At 44.5% G+C, this 23,375-nt stretch overlaps 1 protein-coding gene across 1 annotated transcript in view; it reads right to left on the bottom strand.

Moving 5' to 3' along the window:
* LOC141052171 (uncharacterized) overlaps positions 1-9,051 on the bottom strand; it is a 41,570-nt gene extending 32,519 nt beyond the window's left edge. The window contains 2 exon segments of the mRNA XM_073549398.1: positions 7,205-7,787; positions 8,952-9,051. Coding sequence (XP_073405499.1) covers positions 7,205-7,787; positions 8,952-9,013 — 645 coding nt within the window. The 5' untranslated portion in view covers positions 9,014-9,051.
* Between the last annotated feature and the right edge of the window lie 14,324 nt (positions 9,052-23,375).

Raw genomic sequence — 23,375 nt, 5'->3', positions numbered from 1 at the left:
TACCTCAGATCACCAATGACGTGGATATTTAACCTCATTCACCACCTCAGACCACCAGGTACGTTCATGTTGAACCATTTTCACCAACCCAGACCACAAGGGACATTGATATTTAACCTCTTTTACCATCCCAGACCACCAGGGAAGTCGATATTTAACTTTTTTCACTACCCAAGACCAATAGGGACCGCGCTATTTAATCCTTTCACCACCCTAGACCACCAGGAAGTTCAATATTTAACCTTTTTCACCACCACAGACCACAAGGGACATTATTAACATTTTCGCTGCCCCAGACCACCAGGGACATCAATATTTAACCCTTTCACCACCCCAAGCCACCAGGGACGTTGATATTTAACATCTTTCAACACAAAAGACCACCAGAGATAATAATATTTAACCTTTTTCACCACCTCAGATCACCAGGGAAATTGATGTTTAAGCTTTTCAATACCTCAGACCGCCAGGAACGTGGATATTTAACCTTTTCAATTCCCCAGACCATGAGGGACATTGATGTTTAACCTCTTACACAACCCCAGACCACCAGGCACATCGATATATAACCCGTTTCACCACCAGAGACATTGATATTTAACTTTTCCGCTACCCCAGACCACCAGGAATATTGATATTTAACCTCTTTCTCCATCCCAGACCACCAGGGACGTTGATATTTAGCCTTTTACATCACCTCAAACCTCCAGGGACATTGATATTTAAGCTTTTCAATATCTCAGACCACCAAGGATGTGGATATTTAACCTCATTCACCACCTCAGGCCACCAGGTACGTTCACATTGAACCTTTTTCACCAACCCAGACCACAAGGGACATTGATATTTAACCTCTTTTACCACCCCAGACCACCAGGGAAGTCGATATTTAACTTTTTTTCACCACCCAAGACCACTAGGGACCGCGATATTTAATCCTTTCACCACCCCAAACCACCAGGGACATTGATATTTAACCTAATTCATCACCTCAGACCACCAGGGACGTTGATATTTAACCTTTTCTCTACCCCAGACCAACAGTTTCTTTGATATTTAACCTCATTCACCACCCCAGACCACCAGGGAAGTCGATATTTAACCTCTTTCACCACCCCAGATCACCTGGGAAGTCGATATTTAATCTATTTACCACGTCAAACCACCAGGGATGTTGATATTTAACCTTTTCAATACCCCAGATCACCATGGACATGGATAGTTAACCACCAAGGACATTGATATGTATCCTTTTCACTACTCTAGACCAGGGTTCCCCAACTCCAGTCCTCAAGGCCCACCAACAGATCATGTTTTCAGGATTTCCTTAGTATTGCTCAAGTGATAATTGCATCACCTGTAGAATACAAGGGAAATCCTGAAAATATGACCTGTTGGTGGGCCTTGAGGACTGGAGTTGGGGAACCCTGCTCTAGACCACCAGGGTCCAGGGACATAAATTCTTAACCTCCTTCGCCATCCCATACCACCAGGGTCATTGATATTTAACCTTTTCAGTAACCTAGACAACCAGGGAAGTTTATATGTAATCTACTCAACACCAGGTTTGTTGATATCACATTTATCACTCAAACCACCAGGAATGTCAATATTTAACCCTTTTCATCTCTTCAGACCACCATGGACATAGGTTTTTTTTTAATGCTTTCAGCAACCCAGGCCACAAGGGCTGTCAAAGGAAAACCACTGCAGAAACCCAAATAGCCAGGAATGTCGTCATTTAATGCTTTCACTACCACAGATCAGCTGGGCTATTGCCATTTAATGCTTTTGTCACCATGGACCCCCCTCCACACACGTTACAATTTACTCGTTTTCCACCTTAGGTAACCAGAATTTTTACATTCTGCAGCTTCCAGGTCTTTGTACTTTCTTGAAAGAAAAAAAGATTTGTTACCTTATTAGCAAGCTAAAAAAAAGATAAAAGATTACTCTGGGGGAAAAACAAGATAACAATCCTGTAGTTAGACCTTTTAATGGCCAACAAAAATAAATGATGTTACTCAGCAATATTTCCAGACTTAGTGCCATGATGAATTTAATACATTTCATCCCACCAGAAACCTGACATTGGACCACTCAAAAACGGAAATCAACGTTCTTGATACCATCATAAAAATTCAAAATGCTTCAATCCGGACTTCTTTTTATCGGAAACTAATTGACCGTCCCACAGACCTCAGATGGGACAGCTTCCACCCGAAACACAAGCCCATCGTCTACAGCCGGACCCGTAGATATAATCGTATCTGTTGCATTCCAAGGAAAAGGGATGAACGCTTAACCCATCATAAAGAAGACATTTTTAAATCAAAGCCCCCACCTCCATTAATGATCAGATCATTACTGCCACCAGGTCCCAATTACTGCCATGCAGAGAAAAGGAGGAAAATAATCATGGAACTCTGGTGGTGACCTACAGCCCACAGCATCAGGTACTGAGAAAAACTGCTAGAAAAGTCACCATATCCTATACAAGGAATAACAGTCACAGACCCTGCCCTGCTACATGCCACCTACTAATCTAAGAACCATCATGATCCGAAGTTTAGTGCCCTCAGATACACCGAGAGGACCATATCCTTGCAATAGGAAGAGCTGCAAAACCTGCACTTATGTGGAGACCAAAGACAGGACACAGATCCCTGACACACAGCAGGACTATAAGACATTCACATGTTCCTCTTCCAATGTGGGGCCCTTAATTCTGTGCACTAGATGTCCTATTGGGGGTCTCTGTGTGGGAGAAACAGGACAGTAACTGGGAGGAAAGATGAGGTCTTATCGCCACACGATTACAAACAATGTAGCCAAACATTTCTGAGCTCCAGGACACAACATAAACCTTATGAAAGTTGTCATATTAAAAGGCAACTTCAGATCACAAAACACAGAATGGTCTGGGAATATAAATGTCCGACAGTCTGTGATACCTCCACACAGGACTAAATCTGTCTGCAAAATCCAGGAATGGGCTCCAGAGACAGTGAAGGCACCAGGCCTCTGATCTTAGACATTGGGACAATAAAACGTTCACACCACTAATCTAATTAAGAATACATTCTCAGAGCTCAGTTTCTTTGTTTATTTAAATGTCCATTTATTATGCCATATCTCTGCTCTTTTTGTGTACATATTTGTGTTTCTTCAGATACTTTGTTAAACCATGCCTGAGGAAGAGACCTAAGAAGTCTTGAAAGCTGCTGTGTAACATCGTATATTTTACGTATTGACCTAGAACTGTGATCAGTGCAGCCGATCATTAATCTTTTCCCTACCCAACTGAGGAAGGCAGCAAAAAACTGATTCCTTCTGCAATTCACATCTCAGGATTATGAAGCGACAAAGTTTTTAAAGTTTTTCAAACTTTTCGAAAAATATTAAAATTCACATAAATTCTTGTAATCAGAGGCCTTGATTAGTTTCCTACATGTCACAGATAACACTGCAGAGATCATGCAGGTCCCACCTCTGCCTCCAATTGTCAAGATAATTACGTAATTGACTGACGAGTGAGGGACAAGGCCGCTGCTATTTCCACTGCTAGGCCAATTATTGGGGAAATGACAGTGAGCGTATAACACACACACCTGCCAACTTCACAATAACAATAGAACTAATAGCTGTCACCACCAATTATTTATACCGGCTGATTGGACACCCGTCACAGGCAGCATAGGGCTTCAGGGGTGCGGTTTACAGAGCAAGGGGTGTTGTGAGTTCATTTTCCCCTTCGTCACTGAGGTCTGGTGAACTCCCTATTCTGGTAAAGGAAGGTAATGAGCCTGATTATCAGGCACCTGATCCTGATGATGATGACTGGCTGAGTGGAGTCACAGACTGGATATAAGGCTGCCGATGCCCTTCTGCCCTGCGGGTGATTTGTCTGTGGACTTCTAGGAGACCAGTCTGAGTCCTGCTCCTCTAAAGCTAAGTTTTTTGCTTTGCCTGTTAGCATTTGTGTTTTGTTTTTGTTTTTGTTTGCCTTGCTTTTCTGGATTCTGCCATTCCCTGCTGGGGTGAGCTGAATCTCCTTTTGCCGGTTGCTCTGTCTTCAGAATATTCCTGAGTACTGACATAGCTTTTTGAAGCCTATCGTCTTCAGGGCCTTTTTCACTGTCAGTTTGTTGGCTCTTATTTTCATAGGGTTTTTCACGGATTGCAGACAGCAGCCTTCCTGTCCTTTCCTATCTAGTTAGCTTGGGCCCCGTCTTTGCTCAGTCTATCTTTCTGTCTGTGTTAGTGTCCTTTCTTCTTGCTTCACCGTCATTATATGTTGGGGGCTGCCTTTTGCTTTGGGGTCTGCTCTGGGGCAGATTAGATTTCCCTTTCTGTCTTTAGGCTATATAGTTCTCCGGCTGTGATCGAGGGGTCTAGGGCATCGTAGGAACCCCCCACGGCTACTGCTAGTTGTGCTGATAGGTTCAGGGGTCTGCAATCCGATAGCTGCCAACTTCTCTGGTTTTCTGGACTTAGCTAGCATTTCTGTTTTTGCCTCCTACGGTGACTCATTCATAACAAAGGGGAAAAGAGCTATTACATTTTATATATTTAATCCAGAAAGGTAGGTAGTGTTTGTAAAAATATAAAAAGATGATATAAAATGGGAACACAATGCAAACACATAGAATAAAAGGGATAACAAAAGAAAATTACTAAACCTGATGTCACGGAAATAGCGCAGAGCTTAGCTTAGCTTTTAGGTTGTGCAGTTTTTGTTGAGAAATTCGCAGGACAAAAATCCTGCGGTTTATCTGCGGATTAGCCTGCGGTTTTGCCCTGCGGTTTCACACCTCATAATGATAAGGTGTGAAACTGCAGCGGAAACCGCACAAAGAATTGACATGCTGCGGATTGTAACCCGCAGCAAATCCGTGCGGAAAAATCCACAGCATGTGCACTGCTTTTTTTTTTTCCATAGGAAATAAAGGTACTGTACAACGCAGCAGAATCTGCTGCGGACCCGCAGAGCTAAAACCGCTGCGTATCCACAGCGGAATCCGCAGCGTGTGCACATGCCCTTAGGAAAATGGACAGAGCTACAGTAATCTGTACATTTCATGACACAATTCACGAAAACAAAAAAATCTGATTTTTATTATGCCCACATGCCTTTCCTTTGTGAGCTCACTTGGTGGCTGGTTGTGGGATGTGCTAGGTCTTTTAGAAGTTTATGACATCCCAAACTTTCAGGATATCTTCGCCCTGGAAGTTCCAGGCAGTAGATATTGTTGTCATGTTTCCTATCATGATTTTACATTTCTATAGAGATGAAACATGGCATGTATAGCATGATCCTTATGACCGATATTAAGTTTTAGGTCTTCAGTTGGTCTTAAGGGGAAGTAAGTCAATGCGTTATATTCATCCCTTTGCTATGACGTCAAAAATATATCTCCCATAAATAATGGATCAATGCAAATCCCAATATTCATTACTGAACATTGGCTTCATAGTGTCTGAAACGAGCCCTTTGAATAGAGGAAGCTTTTGCCTCGGGGAGTGTTCTTCTCCTTCTCTGAGTATACAAATCCTTGACTTGTTGGCAGGTTCTCAGACATCCCTTGGTGTAATTACCTGTTCACAACAGGAGGCCCTCTTTACTACCGTAGCTGTACAAATACATCACCGCAGGAAGAGGATTCTAATTGGCAGTGATGTTCTTGTACCGACGGCTGAACCTAGTAGTTTCTGGTAGAAATGGTGCGAATCGACTTCCCGGACCTTGTCCTGTGACCAACTAAGTAATCTATGACAGCTCTTCCTTTGATTAGCCAGCCTGGCACAGCATCACATGTGCTTCCCACTGCAGCGATGATGTCAGGCCAGCAAAACCAAAGAAGAGCATGCAGGGATGCCGTCAGGTCGGAGGCTTCTTTTCAGTGGTCACAGATTACAGATGTGGGCACAGGACCGGCTCATTCCAAGATTCACACAATCTCTAGTTCTCCAACGTATCTCGAAAACAGGAAGATGTCTCACTCTGGTCTGAGAAGTGGCTGCACAAGCGCAGCTCTCGTGCCCCTCACAGCCATGCAGTGGGTGACCTCACAGTTCCCCTCGCTGCTCTGTAGACAATAATAAAAATACAGGAAACATTTATATAAATAATTTTTATTAAATAAAACGTAGTTAAACATTAAGAACAAAGCTCCAGATCCTAAACCACTACATCTGCCGTGGAGCTTTCGACAAAGATGTGAACATTGCCTAAAAGTCTCTGATTAATTTTATTGTTTTCGCGCTTGTTTTTTTAGTTGGTGTTTGGCACTACACAAATTCTGTACTTGAGTTCTGACTAATCCTGATAATTTTTTTTTTTTTAGGATCCCAAAATGAAGATTACTAATTCAGACTTTATTAATCTTTCCATGTTTTGGATGATGGATGTTTTTTTAACCAAAGGCTGAGATTGGTCTAAAACTCCCACAGTGCTTAGCACACTGCTTCCAGACACTCAGGTGAGGTGTACGTCAGTATCGGAACACAGGACATGCTAGGAAACGCCACTCCGGGGGGTCATTGTGCATTTCCCAATATTTCCTTTGTACAAGATGAGACTGGAAAGTAGAGACCTGAACAGACCTGTTGTGACAGGAGCGATCAGTGAGACAAATATTGTTTTTCCTAACCTGTTTGGACCCACACCACATTGTCTTACACCAGATATGGACCATGCCATGCTTTGGACTTGGATTACTTTTTCTGCCATCCGTGGTACGTTGACAGAATTGAACTAGTGTCTGTAATATGTTTTATATATGACTTCTGAAATGTTTAAAAGTTCATTTAATTTCAGGAACATGAAAACTAAATTCATTAACAAGTAGATTTGCCAGTTGAACTGTCACCCAAAATTTTTGGTTGGGTGGCAAATAAAGTAAATTACCAGGAACGATAAAATAGTGTAGAAAAAAAAAGACTGTGGAAAACAGTGAAGCCAATCCAAAAAGGTTGATTCTTCTCTACTGTTGGACAATGTTTGGGTCATCTGTCTCCTCGGCATCTTCTCCTAAAGTGTTTTAAATGTGGACCATAACAGGGGGGCGGCTTCATCAACAATTGTCAATAGTGGTGCTAATACTGGGGGGGATCATATGAAGTTTGAAATAGTTAACTTTTTATTTCCCAAGAGTTTGTTGATGAATTACTAGTAAACTTTTCCCTAAATCATTTTTCCTTATGGGCGTAAAGTGTCCGGGCCGATCATCAGGTCTTTCAAAACAAGAATGGAATTGGAAAGTGTGTAATCCGTCTGCGTTCCGGTGTTGCAAAATCCAATTTTTGTCAATTGTATATCCTGAAGCAGTTGTTCGTCGTAGTCGTCGTCGTCTTCTTCTTCAGTCTTTACAATGATGTTAGCTGATGTAGTAGGAGCGGCTGAGACAAAAGGTCTCTTCCTCGCCTTGGCACGGTCCTTTTTTAAGTTTTCTTCGATGATAGTTTCCCCTTCGTCGACAACTGGAAAAATAGAGGGTATGGCATCGACACGTAAAGTTCTGCCACAAATGTTCACAATGTACGAATCCGGGCTGAAGTGGCAGGAGCACAGACGATACCTGTTTTTTTTGTTCTCGTTCAATATCCTTAGGGCCACGGCGTTCAGATCCTTGAAGACTTGTCCCGTCTGCTGCAGCCATAATTTTATCCTGGTGATGTCCTTGGGGAAAGGGTGTAATGTTATCTGTTCACTTTGGCCCTTTTTCCCAGTTCGGCTAAGACACTGGTTTACCAAACAGCTAGGCATGATTCTGATTAAAATCGCCCTATGGAAAAATGAAAAAGAGTAAGTGATGCTTTATATGCAAAGATAAAAAAACAAGAAGAAGGTATAATTGCACATATTCACACTGTTCATACTATTTTCCTATATAAACAATAGAAATAAAAAAAATTACAGCTTAGGAGTGTAATGTGCGGGTCACTGATTGACAGGAGTTGTTTCTTTTTGTGTGTGTGTTTTTTTTTTCTCGTGCAGGAAAGTGTTTTACAGCAAAATAAATGAGGTGGTAATGCCAGTGGAGTCATGGTGACCTGCCTACCTACGGCTTCCTCACGTCCTCCTCCTGCTTGCCGCTTCCTCACGTCCTCCTCCTGCTTGCCGCTTCCTCACGTCCACCGCCTGCTTGCGGTTTCCTCACGCCCTCCACCTGCCTGCGGTATTCTCACATCCTACATCTGACTGCCTGCAGTTACCTCACGTTCTCTGCCTGCCTGTGGTTTCTTTAGGTTCTCCGCCTGCCTGCGGTTTCCTCACTTCCTCCACTCACTTGCCTGCCTATGGTTTCCTCAGGTCTTCTGCCTGCCTGTGGTTTCTTTGTGTCCTCCAACCTGCCTGCGGTTTCCTCAGGTCCTCCGCCTGCCTGCGGTTTACTCAAGTCCTCCACTTGCCTGCGGATTCATCAGGTCCTAAAACCTGCCTGCAGTTTCTTCACTTCCTCCAACTGCCTGTGGTTTCCTCACGTCCTCTGCCTGTGTTCCCACGTGAACCTTGGCATTGGTGGATCCACCTCACCGTGTGAGCCTAACATGCATGATTGGCAGGAGATGAGTGGATTGATTATCAAGACCACGGTCCAGTGGCTACGTCAGTAGTCCGTGGCCACCAAATAGGAGCCCTGTGAGCCCACTTCTTACCTGCTGGCATCCTTCGCTGCTCTTTTGATTAGCAAGCCTGCATGGATCATGGGCCTGTTAATCAGAAGATGTCCCGGCAGGTAGAACACAGTCCCTTCTAGTGGCCATGGACCACTAACGTGGCCGCTGGACCAGTGTTCTGCGAATCGATTCGCTCATCTATAGTGTGAGCCTTTTTGCTGACAGATTCCCTTTTAATGGGTTAAATTTGTAAAAAAAAAATAAGAAAAATAACAATAATGTATAAATGTAAATTTCAACAATAATATAACGATAAGAGAAGCGTCACTGACCAGGGACATGCCAGGAGATCCAGAGAGCAGGGGGAAAGGACCTGTGATGATGTCACAATCATGTGATCAACGAGGGGAGGAGACACAGGCTGGAGTGACAGCTTCTTGACAGCCCACTCTATACCATGTGACTGATCACATGACAGTGACATCATCAAAGGTCCTCTCCTTTTCACGTTTATTGTGTTCTGGGTTCTGTGATAAAACACTCCGGGATCGCCTTTGCTGGGGTCAAAGGTCACGTGCGTTCAGCATTAAACTCAGGCGCAGAGCTGGGATTCGTGTATAACTGACCCTGGGTCAGGTTTATTAACGGTGAAAGCAATGCAAAAGGAAATAAAACATAAAACAAATCCTTGCCTGTCCGGCACTAACTAAACAATGGACAACCTAACTACCAACTGGCGGGCTTCTCCCGTCCAGCCAAACCACAGTTGCAGTGGGCACTGCTTCCACTCACGTGTGTCTCTCACACAGACAGGCTCTCTGTGTTCCCAGGCTGAGACACTCACACAACCACCTTGCATCCTTTTATATCCACCTCCCATTATCCATTAGTAAGCAGGTGCGATACTGACCAGACTAGGCCACATAGGAAAGGAATCTGGGCGAGATATACCTGCCCTCATCCACTATTCCCACATGATTCTCACATATCCCCCCCTTCTGCTCAGACCACTCCGGTCGAGCAATGACACCCGCCAAACAGTGCACTCGGGACAGGGCATCTGCATTTCCCATCTGTACCCCTGGGCGGTGCTCCACCGTAAAAGTGTAGGCCTGCAGGGCAAGGAACCACCGGGTCGCCCGGCTATTCCGTTCCTTGTTCAAGTGCATCCACTTGAGAGGGGCATGGTCAGTGATCAGCCTGAACTTTCGGCCCACCAGGTAATATTTGAGGGCCTCTAGAGCCCACTTAATGGCGAGGCACTCTTTTTCTACGACTGCATACCTTTGCTCGTGTTTATTCAGCTTCCTGCTGAGATAGAGGACTGGGTGTTCCACTCCGTCCCTCACTTGTGAGAGTACAGCCCCGATACCGGTATCAGAGGCATCCATTTGTACCACAAACTCACTGCGGAAGTCCGGAGTCACCAGTACGGGCTGAGAGCAAAGTGCCCGTTTTAGGCTATGGAAGGCTTCTTCAGCCGCTAAGCTCCATTTAATCATGACGGAGTCTTTCCCTTTTGTAAGATCCGTCAGGGGGGTAGCGATGGCTGCAAAATTGGGTATGAACCGGCGATAATAACCGGCGATCCCCAGGAAGGCTTGCACCTGCTTCTTGTTGACAGGTTGTGGCCAGTCCTGAACCGCCTGAATCTTATCAACCTGGGGTTTAACAACACCCCTCCCAATTACATACCCCAAATACCGGGCTTCTTCTAGCCCGATGTGACATTTCTTGGGGTTCGCGGTTAGACCTGCCTCCCACAGGTCGTCAATCACAGCTTGTACTTTCTGGAGATGAGTCTCCCAGTCCAAGCTGTAAATGACAATGTCATCCAAATAGGCCGAAGCATACCGCCTATGTGGCCTCAAGACTCGATCCATCAGTCTCTGGAAGGTCGCCGGTGCCCCGTGCAGTCCAAACGGCATATACACATACTGAAATAAACCTTCCGGCGTAGCAAATGCCGTCTTTTCTCTGGCAGCCTCCACCAGAGGGATCTGCCAATACCCCTTTGTTAGGTCTAGGGTCGTAATATACCGGGCTTTTCCTAACCGATCTATTAACTCGTCGACCCGGGGCATGGGGTAGGCATCAAATTTTGAGACCGCATTCAGTTTCCTGAAGTCATTGCAGAACCGGATGGTGCCGTCCGGTTTAGGAATTAGCACAATCGGGCTGGACCACGCACTGTGCGATTCCTCAATGACTCCTAACTCTAACATTGCCTTCACTTCTCGGGAAACGGCTTCACGGTGCGCTTCCGGGATTCGGTAGGGCTTTACGTGAACTGTGACACCAGGTTCCGTTACGATGTCATGTTTCTTTAGCATAGTCTGCCCGGGTTTTTCTGAGAAAAACTTTTGGTTGTGAAGTAGAAACTGCCTGACTTCCGTCTTTTGCCGCTCCGAGAGAGTCTCTGCAACCCGTACCTCCGGTACGGTATGCGAGCAGACAGGACGGGCCAGCTCCGCTGACAAGGCAGACCGATCCTTCCAGGGCTTTATCAGATTTACATGATAAATCTGTTCAGGTTTCCGTTTACCTGCCTGGTATACTTTGTAGTTTACTTCACCAAGTCTTTCCTTGATCTCAAAGGGGCCCTGCCACTTTGCCAGGAACTTACTGTCCACCGTGGGGACCAGGATCAACACCCTATCTCCGGGTGCAAACGTACGGATCTTGGCGCCCCTATCATAGATTCTTTTTTGGGCTCCTTGAGCCTGTATCATGTGTTCTTTGACGATAGGCATAACAGCCGCAATACGGTCCTGCATTTGTGTGACGTGATCTATCACTGTTTTAAATGGAGTGACCTGACCCTCCCAGGTTTCTTTTGCAACGTCTAACAGTCCGCGAGGACGTCGGGCGTACAATAACTCGAAAGGCGAGAATCCCGTGGAAGACTGGGGTACTTCCCTGATGGCAAAAAGCAAATACGGAAGTAAATAGTCCCAGTTCTTCCCATCCTTGTCTATCACCTTTCTCAGCATCTGCTTCAGAGTTTTATTGAACCGTTCAACCAACCCGTCTGTTTGAGGGTGATACACGGATGTGCGTAACGGTTCAATTTGTAACAATCGGCAGAGCTCCTTCATTATCCTGGACATAAAGGGGGTCCCCTGGTCGGTGAGTATCTGTTTTGGTATACCGACCCGACTAAACACATGCACCAGCTCCTTGGCAATCGTCTTGGTGGCCGTGTTACGCAAAGGGATGGCCTCCGGGTAACGAGTGGCATAATCCAAGATGACCAGGATATGTTGGTGTCCACGTGCAGACCGTGGAAGGGGCCCAACTAAATCCATCCCAATCCTCTCAAACGGGACTTCAATAATAGGTAGGGGTACCAAAGGGCTACAGAACCGGGGCTTAGGTGCAGAGGCTTGGCAGTCAGGACAAGACTCGCAATATACACGAATATCATGATGCATGCCTGGCCAAACAAAACAGTGTAATATCCTTTCGGTGGTTTTCTGGACTCCCAGGTGACCTCCCATCACATGTCCGTGGGCCAGGTCCAGCACCTGCCGCCGGTAGGGTTTTGGCACGACTAATAGTTGCACCGTATCTTCCCCCTTTTTCTCTATCTGATAGAGTAAATCATTCTCCAGAACCATGTAAGGATATGCCAGCCTAGAGCCAGGTTCTACGGGTACCCCATTTATCACTTTTACATTTGTCCTAGCCTGAGAAAGGGTAGGATCCTTTATTTGCTTGCTTTGGAAGTCATCTTTCTGAACTTCTAAATCCGGCAAACGGGGAGGTGGACGGCTGTCAGCCTCCTCCTCTTCCCCGGTCTCCTCATTATCACCCGCCATGACTGAAAACGGGAACTGCAGGTCATTTCCCGCAGACTCTTCCCCCGAGTCTTCCGGGGAGACCTCTTCCAGGGGTTCGGGACCCACATGCTCCCTGGGAGAAGAATCATGTACACTATTACCCGAGGGCATCAACTGATTCTCCCACAATTGCCAGAAGTGGGGAAAATCCCGGCCCAGGATAACATCATGCAATAACGCCGGGACGAGTCCCACTTTATGTTGCACAGACCCATAGGAAGTAGTAATGCATATGACCGTGGTGAGGTACGAACAGGTGTCTCCATGCACACACGTTACAGAAAATTTGTCTGATGGTCCAGTCAGGGCTGACACCAGACTGGCCTTCACCAGAGTCACCACACTTCCCGAGTCTAACAATGCCACCACATTTTTGCCATCAACAGTTAAATCACACAAGTGTTTTTCCACATCCTTTTGACCGGCATTCACACTCACTACCCGTGCAACCATAGACATGCGGTTTTTAGAGTCTGTGACGTCGCACTGCATGGGTTCAGTAGTGACCGGACAGTTCGCAGCAATATGTCCCATCTCTTGGCAGCGGAAACACCTAACGGGCCCCTTGCTTAGACCATAGTTCGTTACTCTCGGCCTCGCAGTGCGGGCAGTCCCGTTTTCCTCCCCCACTGTCTTAGGGATTTTTCCATCTCCCCTACTCCCTGGAACAGTCTTACCGGTTCCACGTGGAGATGATGAAGAACGAGGTGGGGTAGCGTCGTCTCGGAGTCCTTCCGCCACGGAGTAACGTTCAACCAGATCCACCAGTTGATCTGCCGTCGTAGGATTTCCATGGCTTACCCACTTCCTCAGGGCTGGCGGTAGAGCTCTCAGGTACTTGTCCATGACGACTCTCTGAATTATCTCTGGCGCTGTCAACACCTCGGGTTGTAGCCACTTCTTCGTCACGTGGATCAGGTCGAACATCTGGGACCGCGGTGGTTTATCCGGCTGATAAGTCCATTGATGCACTTTCTGTGCACGGACAGCGGTCGTCACTCCCAGCCGGGCCAAGATCTCGGCTTTCAGTTTGTCAAAGTCCTGCGCGGCTTCAGGCTCTAAGTCATAATAAGCCTTTTGGGCCTCACCGGAAAGAAACGGGGCAATCAGGCCGGCCCATCGTGCCTTCGGCCATTTTTCTCGCACCGCCGTCCGTTCAAACGTGGTCAGGTATGCCTCGACGTCATCTTCGGTCGTCATCTTCTGCCAGTACCGACTCACGTGAATCACTCTCGACTCTGCTTCCAGGTTAACCTCATGTAGGCTTGCCAGGCGCTGCGCCACCTGCTGGAGAAGCGAACGATCGGTAGCTGTCATGTCCACCAACTCCTTCAGCTGGGCCATCATCACCCGATTAGCTTCTTGCTGGACGGCGGTGGACTGTACCAGCGCTTTCACCACGTCCTCCATGCTCATGCTTGCAACGTGATGCCCGCGTTCTCCACTACAATGTGATAAAACACTCCGGGATCGCCTTTGCTGGGGTCAAAGGTCACGTGCGTTCAGCATGAAACTCAGGCGCAGAGCTGGGATTCGTGTATAACTGACCCTGGGTCAGGTTTATTAACGGTGAAAGCAATGCAAAAGGAAATAAAACATAAAACAAATCCTTGCCTGTCCGGCACTAACTAAACAATGGACAATCTAACTACCAACTGGCGGGCTTCTCCCGTCCAGCCAAACCACAGTTGCAGTGGGCACTGCTTCCACTCACGTGTGTCTCTCACACAGACAGGCTCTCTGTGTTCCCAGGCTGAGACACTCACACAACCACCTTGCATCCTTTTATATCCACCTCCCATTATCCATTAGTAAGCAGGTGCGATACTGACCAGACTAGGCCACATAGGAAAGGAATCTGGGCGAGATATACCTGCCCTCATCCACTATTCCCACATGATTCTCACAGTTCTTTTGATGTCAGATCTGTGAATTATTGGACTCCTCCGATTTATCTTCATAGGAGAAATATTCTCTTATTATAAGTCGTGGATTTCTGGGCTAGCAAGTACATTTTCTTTACTGTGTAGCAAAATTCCTGTAATCCAGCTTCACATAATCCAGAAAGTCTGATAATCTGGCACTTAGTGTGCGATTGTAACCAGTATTATATTTCATGTTAACGGTTTATTTTTGACACTTCTTCCTTTCCTAAAGTTACAGGATGGACACTCGTCAGCCGTAACAATAAAACCTATTGTGGTATCGGTCCTTGGCCTGCTGCTACTGGGGTTGTTCTGTAATATTAGTCGGCAGATCTCGTGGGATATTTAAGCCCCCGTCACACATAGCGATCTCGCTAGCGAGATCGCTGCTGAGTCACAAGCTTTGTGACTCGACAGTGATCTCACCAGCTAGAGAGATCGCTGCGTGTGACAGCGATCAGCGACCGTCCCCCCTGCCGGGTATCGCTGATCGTCCTGGAATAGCCAGGACATTTTTATGATCGCTGGTCTCCCACTGGCCAGCATGCATCGCTGTGTGTGACAGGCGGGAGACCAGCGATCAGCGCGCTGGTAACTAAGGTAAACACAGGGTTTCTAAGCACCCGATGTGTACCTTAATTACCAGCGCGCTGATGCAGGGAGCTGGTAACCAAAGTACACATCGGGTTTCTAAGTGACGCACGCCCCTTAGAAACATGATGAGCACCTTAGTTACCAGCTCCCTGCATCAGCGCGCTGGTAACTAAAGTACACAGGAACACCGCGCGCTCGGCGTCACTGGTGCTGATCGCTGGTGAAGCTGGCTGACAGATCACCAGCGATCATGTAGCGACTCACCAGCGATCCTGACAAGTTGATATCGTTCTCAGGATCGCTGGTGAGTCGCTATGTGTGACGGGGCCCTTACAGTGGGTACAGAAAGTATTCAGACCCATTTATATTTTTCACTCTTTGTTTCATTGCAGCCATTTGGTAAATTCAAAAAAAGTTCATTTTTTTTCTCATTAATGTACACTCTGCACCCCTTCTTGACTGAAAAAAAACAGAAATTTTTGCAAATTTATTAAAAAAGAGAAACTGAAATATCACATGGTCATAAGTATTCAGGCCCTTTGCTCAGATACTTATATTTAAGTCACATGCTGTCCATTTCCTTGTGATCCTCCATGAGATGGTTCTACTCCTTCATTGGAGTCCAGCTGTCTTAAACTGTTAGGACTTGATTTGTAAAGGCACACACCTGTCTATATAAGACCTCACAGCTCACAGTGCATGTCACACCAAATGAGAATCATGAGCTCAAAGGAACTGGCCAAGGAGCTCAGAGACATAATTGTGGCAAGGCACAGATCTGGCCAAGGTTACAAAAGTATTTCTGCAGTACTCAAGGTTCCTAAGAGCACAGTGGCCTCCATAATCCTTAAATGGAAGAAGTTTGGAACCACCAGAAGTCTTCCTAGACCTGGCTGTCCAGCCAAACTGAGCAATCGTGGGAGAAGAAACTTGGTGAGAGAGTTAAAGAAGAACCCCAAGATCACTGTGGCTGAGCTCCACAGATGCAGTAGGGAGAAAGTTCCACAAAGTCAGCTCTCACTGCAGCCCTCCACCAGTCGGGTCTTTACGGCAATGTGGCCCGACGGAAGCCTCTCCTCAGTGCAAAACATATGAAAGCCCGCATAGAGTTTGCTAAAAAAAACACATGAAAGACTCCCAGACTATGAGAAATAAGATTTTCTGGTCTGATGAAATGAAGATAGAACTTTTTGGTGATATTTCTAAGCGGTATGTGTGAAGAAAACTAGGCACTGCTCATCACCTGCCCAATACAATCCCAACAGTCAAACATGGTGGTAGCAGCATCATGCTATGGGAGTGTTTTTCAGCTGCAGGGACAGGATGACTGGTTGCCAATGAAGGAAACATGAATGCGGCAAAGTACAGATAGATCCTGGATGAAAACCTCTTCCAGAGTGCTTAGGACCTCAGACTTGGCCGAAGGTTCACCTTCCAACAAGACGATGACTCTAAGCACACAGTTAAAATAACAAAGGAGTGGCTTCAGAACAACTCTGTTGTTGAGCATCTCTGGAGAGTCCTGAAAATGGCTGTCCACCATTGTTCACCATCCAACCTGACGGAACTGGAGAGAATCTGCAGGGAAGAGTGGCAGAGGATCCCCAAATCCAGGTGTGAAAAACTTGTTGCATCATTCCAAAGAAGAGTCATGGCTGTACTAGCTCAAAAGGGTGCTTCTACTCAATACTGAGCAAAGGGTCTGAATAATTATGATAGTTCAGTTTTTCTTTTTTAATAAATTTACAAAAATTTCTACATTTGTTTTTTTTTTTAGTCAAAATGGGGTGCAGAGTGTACATTAATGGGAACAAAAAAATGACCTTTTTTGAATTTACCAAATGGCTGCAATGAAACAAAGAGTGAAAAAGGGGTCTGAATACTTTCCATACCCACTCTACTTTTAAAGTTTCAGCAGGGCAAGGAAAATAAATAAAACATAACTTTTAATTGTTACCCTAAAAGTTTAGTGGCCAAAATGTACATGACAGACAATCAAGATGACATATATGAAGTGTTTGTGCTCAAATTATTCATTGTTCATTGTAAAATCTGGTTTGGTCTCACCAATTTTGTTTCTCGTTTCTCCTCTGTCACATGTTCATCAGGTAGCAACAGAAGGGGGTACTGATAATAGGAAGAGGGAGGGAAAAGTTGCTCTTATCCTCTAAAGCTCCTTGTCTTTCCCCTGCATTGCTCTTGGCCTAATAAGGGCAGTCCCCATGTGTGGACCTGCTCATAAATTACCCATAAGGGTTGTAGTTTTATGGATTCACTGGTGGGCCGGTCCGATCCTAAGTTTGTAAACCTTCAGTTTGATCCTCATTGTACTGTGCTTTGGCTCCATTACTCCTCTGTTCACTTTATGCTGCCGTCTGTTCCACAGGAGATGATGCTAATTTATCCCTTATCCACGTGTCCACCGTGATTGACACTATGTTCATGGTAATAAATGACAATCTAGATTTTTTCCTTTTGTGACCACCAGTTTTGACAAACTTCCGCCATCTTTTAAGGCCCAGATGTAAAGCCCAGACCTATAGTGAGGTCTTTAAACCTCAATTACCACAGAAATCAACTACAAACCTATAACCACTAAATATCACAAGCACATGAGACACCACTGATGGCTGCCATACACATTAGATGGAAGCCGGTCAAAACCACTAGTAGGCCCTGTCGATAAATGGGGGGTCCTCCCCTGATAGAGGATGAAATTTCAACACCAGAGGTTAGATAGGAGTCTGGTAACGGCTGTCTTTCCTCTTCCTTCTGAAAACACATTAATGCTCTATGAAAGTGAGCGTTCATGTATATAAGGAAATCAGGAGAGATCATAGATGGCTCATGGACAGCTATCGCGTGTGTAAAGGGCATGTCACACTAAGAGATATCGCTAGCAATATCGCTATAACTAGTGACGTTATAGCGATATTGCTAGCGATATCGCTATGTCTGATACTTACCTACGACCGGCTCCCCCGCTGGTTATCGCTGATCGCGCGAGAACGTTCAGGACTGTTTCTCGTCGTCTGCTTCCTGTGGAGCTTCCTGCTGTGAGGACGAGCGACGCGTGGAGCCGGGCGGGAGGACGCAGGATCGCCTGGTGTGACAGGTAAGTAGCGATCCCCGTCCCCAGCGATGTCGCTGGTGAGATCTGCCTGTGTGGCAGCTCACTAGCGACCACTTAGCGATGTACCAGCGATCCTGACCGCGTCATATCGCTGGTCGGGATCGCTGGTACATCGCTAAGTGCGACAGTACCTTAAAACCTAGGGATGCGGAGTTGGTGTCCATTTTGGAGCAGTGTGAGTTGGCATAAAATGGACAGACTTCTAAAATATATAGCAGGACGGTAGCTCAGTGGTTAGCACTAAAGCCTTGCAGCGCTGGGGTCAAATCCCATCAAGGACATCTGCAAGGAGTTTGTATGTCTCCCCGTGTTTGCGTGGGTTTCCTCCGGGTTCTCCCACATTCCCAAAACATACTGATAGGGAATGTAGATTGTGAGCCCAAATGGGGACAGTACGATAATGTCTGTAAAGCGCTGTGGAAATAATGGTGCTATACAAGTCAGTAAAATAAATAAAAATAATAAATTGGGTACAGTAGTTCAATGCATGATGTGCTGAATATTTTTTCATAAAAATGTGGCAAAGTTCTGAAAATGTCCTATAAATGTCTGTTCTATTCCTAATTTAAGGAGCTTGGCTTTTAGTTGAGGTGAATCTGTTCAACACTTTATGTACATGCTCAGTAGCAAAGCTCCTCCTCTACAGAGGAAAAAGCTTCTGGGAAGGAATGCCTGCCACCCTGTACTCATCTCAGGAACTGCTAGGGTGAACAGGAAAGCGGGAGTACTTCTTAAAGCATATCTAAACTTTCAATAAACTGTGCATAAATCTATAGTCCAGGGTATGTTCTGTCTGTATGCCTCATGTTTTAGTTTGTTTTTCATCTGAGCTCATGTTTGGACAGGTTAGTTGATCTGGTTATGTTATTAGCTCTGCTGGCAGTACCGGTTTCTTTCTGGGGGATGATTCAGCACAATCTTGCTCCCTCCCTCCTCCCATCTTCATAAACTGTGAAGCATCATGATGTGAAACATTTACTGACATGTACCCTGAGAAACACCTGAGATTGAAAGATCAGACTAAAGCTATAATAATAATAATCTTTATTTTTATATAGCGCTAACATATTCCGCAGCGCTTTACAGTTTGCACACATTTCATCACTGTCCCCCCGATGGGGCTCACAATCTGAATTCCCTATCAGTATGTCTTTGGAGTGTGGGAGGAAACCGGAGTGCCCGGAGGAAACCCACGCAAACACGGGGAGAACATACAAACTCCTTGCAGATGTTGTCCTTGGTGGGATTCGAACCCAGGACCCCAGCGCTGCAGCGCTAACCACTGAGCCACCGTGCTGCCCTAATTACACTAAGCTATCTAATTACACTATTATATATATTATTTATTTATGCAAAGTTTGTTTTAGTTCTATCCAAAATTATACATGATTTCCTATTCTTGCTGAAATAACAATACACCTTATTTTTTAATTTTTTTAAAGGTCAAAATTATTTTTAGACCGAATTTACAGTATTACAAAATGACTAAGAAGCTTCTTATGAAGTTGTCTGTAATTGAGCATTTCACAGTGACTGAAGATTAAAAAATATTTTGTGTGTCAGTGTATGACAGATGAAAACAAATGCTGTGAGCTCAAAATCAGTGCATACTCAGGCAGTGATAATGCTCCTACAAGAGCTTCCAATCTAAAAAGACATTTACAACGCTTACACCCAGAGGCTTTCAAAGCTATGACTGAGAAAGATCACAGCGACACTAAGAAACAAATGCCCAGCACTTTGTGCCAGGCAAAGGAGGAGGAAAGAGCATCTCAAACATCATTAACAAGATATTTTGTAAGTTTCAAAGTTACTAAAGTTACTGTAACAATGACAGCAGATATGTGTAAAAGACAGCTCATAGGGCTTGTTGTGAAGGACGGTGTACCATTAACATTATTTGCACGACCAGCTTTTACTACTCTTAATGGAGAAATGGCTGAAAACTTGGTGTTTCTCTGGAAGAGAAATTATTTAAAAAAATAGTGATTGAAGAAGCCCTTGACCAAAAAGAAGATCTTAAAAAGACTCTCGAGATGCTTTATATTTCTTAGAATGGATGCCTGCACACATCAGAGTGAACTATTTTGCTATCAACACTTGATTTGTTTGTGACAAGAAAATTGTTACCAAGATGCTGGCAGTAAAAGATACTAACGCTCATCACAGCAGCCAGGCCTTAGTGGAAAAAGTTCTGAAGATTATAAACTCAAAAAAGAACAGGTTCTTGCTATTCTAACTCACAATGCTTCAAACATGATAAGGTGAACAGCAGCTAGAAGAGAACGTCAGAAAACGTCAGACTCAGTATTGTTTGAGATGGAAGGTCACAGTTGTAACTGAGGAACAAATAGATATTACTCCAGAAGAACAGCAAAATTATATTTAGTAATCAGCTTTGAAGCAGCTTCAACAAGATCATCTTTCTCATGCTCATCACATGCGCTGTGTTGTGCACACGTTGCAGCTGGCAATAAGTCTGCAAGAGGGACATGCTGGAACTCTGATGGGCAAAGTAAGGAAATTGGTTATTGCTGCCAGAACCCCTAAAATTGATTCCATCTTGAAGAGACGTGTTGGAAAAGGGGCAATTGTGGATCAAGTCACTCAGTGGGGCAGCACTTATTAAATGATTATGCAATTGCTTGAGCTGAACCCTTTCTGGCAGACATGGCCAAACCCCAGGTAACACTAAATAAAGGTCAATGGACACAGGTGACTGAATTGAAGGAATTGATTCATCACTAGGGATGAGCGAACGTGCTTGGGGATACTGGGTTATCATTCGAGTATCACGGTGCTCCGATGTGCTTGTTACTCAGCAAGTAATAAGCGTTGCTCAATGTAAAAGTTGAATCCCCGCCCCACATCTTTGGTGCCTGTTACGCAGCCAATAAGCATGCGGTCATTGCCTGTGAGTCACTGTAATACGTAGCCATCTTGGTTGTAGTATTACTGTGTGTGCACAGTATAACAAATCATAGGCATATAGTGTTGATACTGGTGCTGAAGCTAAGCCATCATACTAACAGCCCTTCTGAGGGCTAATTGTTTCTATCACATACAATCTGTATTTGGCCTAGGGAGGGCGAGTCACAGGAGCAGGGAGAGTGACAGAATCTAGGATCCAAATATTCCAGCACATCTTACTTAAAAATAAAGTCTTTATTGAGAAATCTTCATTAAAAAATCCAAAAGCAGAAAACAGGTTAAAAAAACCATGGTGAAGGCAGGCATTTACGCGTTTCGACTCGACAGCGTCTTACTCATAAGAATCTAGTCTGTAAACAGGTATTAAGCCTGTGCAGTCCTTTGGCAATTATATAGCTGAAGCGGGGGTGAAAATTTTTTAATATACTTTGATCCATCGAGTATTACATGATTTGTGGTACTTTTGTTTTGTTATATAGCACAAAAAAATCGTTAAAAAAATTTGGTGGGTTAAATTTCTTACCCATACACTATTCTGTGTTCTAGATTAATATATATACTGTATATATCACTCCAAAAAAGCATTCAGAAATTTAGCAGGCTGAAATTTGTCACCTATACAGTATTATGTGGTCTGGGGAACATTTCCTGTGATCTATAAAATTTAAAAAAAAAAGCATTAAAAAATCTAACACTCCAAAGTAGCGCTAAAAAATTAGCTGGATTTCATCTCTCAACCATATACTATTCCATGGTCTGGTTTAAATTTCTGTAATATTATCTAACACTACAAAAGAAAGTAAAAAATAAATTGGCTGGATTACAGTTCTCATCCATTCACTATTCTGTAGTCTGGGGGACATTTCCTGTGATCTATAAAACTGGAAAAAAAGCGTTTAAAAATTTTGTAGGGATATATTTCTCAGCTGTACAGTATTACGTGGTCTGGGGTACATTTCTACAATTTATAACACTCAAAAAAAGTGTTAGAATTTTTTACTGTATTCAATTAGTCATCCATACAGTGTAACGTGTCTAATGGGCGACAAGGATGGCAAAAACCTGCTAGCCGTAAGGACCAAGAGTTGGCATCCTGGGAGGTGGTAATTATGACAATCAGTGGAGAAGGGTGTCCATTGAAGACTTAGGAACCCGTCATCACATCTCGTTCAACCATCGGGCAGTAGAGACAGAATACTTGCCTCGAAGGCTGCAACTAGGGTCACGGTCCTCAAAATGGAGGGGCAACATCACTGGTATGCAGTGGGTGTGATCCCAGAAGGAAGAGAGCATGATGAACTCTTCATGAGGAATGACCGGGTCTCAGAGAGGCTCCTTGAGGTGGCTCAAGACAGGGTTACTACCACCCCCAAGAGAGCATATGTCGTTGGGGTTCCTTACCTCCTATGTGTGTGCAGCCGATGCTACAGGTGACCCAGGGGGTCGTTGCCTATTTCTAGATGTCGGGGGCTCCGGCACTGCCTGAAGCAGGGTCACTTACAGCCCTGACACCTGGGAATCGGGCACCAGGAAGCAAGTGGATTTAGTCCCTTCAGCTTCAAGAGCAAGGAGAAAAAAGCAGACACCTGAAGATTATTGTATTACCCTGCTTATAATTTTATCCTGGCTTTGTACTTTGTGCAAAGCCTTTATGAGTGTAGGACTGCAGCAACTACACTTTAAAAATATTTGAATGAAGGTCGCCAGTTGTTGCCTTTCAGGGGTCTATGGATGAACCGCTTCATAATTTTTGTCTGGCTTTGCACTTTCTGCAATGCCTTTATGAGTGTATAAGTACACCAACTACACTTTCTAAATATTTTCATTAAAATTTTTTTAATGGATTCAATGACTCATACATACACTTTAATGGAAATTGTTGCCTTACGGTGGTATGTAAAACTAACAAAAAGCGTAGAAAAATATTTCTGGGTTAGATTACTCATCCATAGAGTATTACGTGCTTTCTGTCATATTTTGTGGTATATAACACTTACAAAAAAAGTGTTTAAAAATGTTGCTTGTTTCTTCATATTTCTTACCCATACACTATTCCATGTTCTGTGGTATATTTTTTTGATATATAACACGGGAAAAAAAAGGTTAAAAATTTAGTTGGGTTACATTTTTCAGCCATACAGTATTGCGTGTTCTTGGGTACATTTTGTTGCTATACTCGTATAACCCTTAAAAAAACATATTAAAGGATTGAATGTTATAATATATTGCTCATCCATAGACTTTTACATATTTTTGAGTACATTTTGCTTCTATATAAGCCTCAAGAAAACTTGCCCAAAATTTATCGGTATTATATCGCACCCATAGACT

Source organism: Dendrobates tinctorius, unplaced genomic scaffold, assembly GCF_039654945.1.
Source record: "Dendrobates tinctorius isolate UK_male_01 unplaced genomic scaffold, ASM3965494v1 ptg000158l, whole genome shotgun sequence".
Taxonomy (NCBI): Eukaryota; Metazoa; Chordata; class Amphibia; order Anura; family Dendrobatidae; genus Dendrobates; species Dendrobates tinctorius.
The sequence above is the reverse complement of the archived record's forward strand: the minus strand, read 5'-3'. Positions and strand labels throughout refer to the sequence as shown.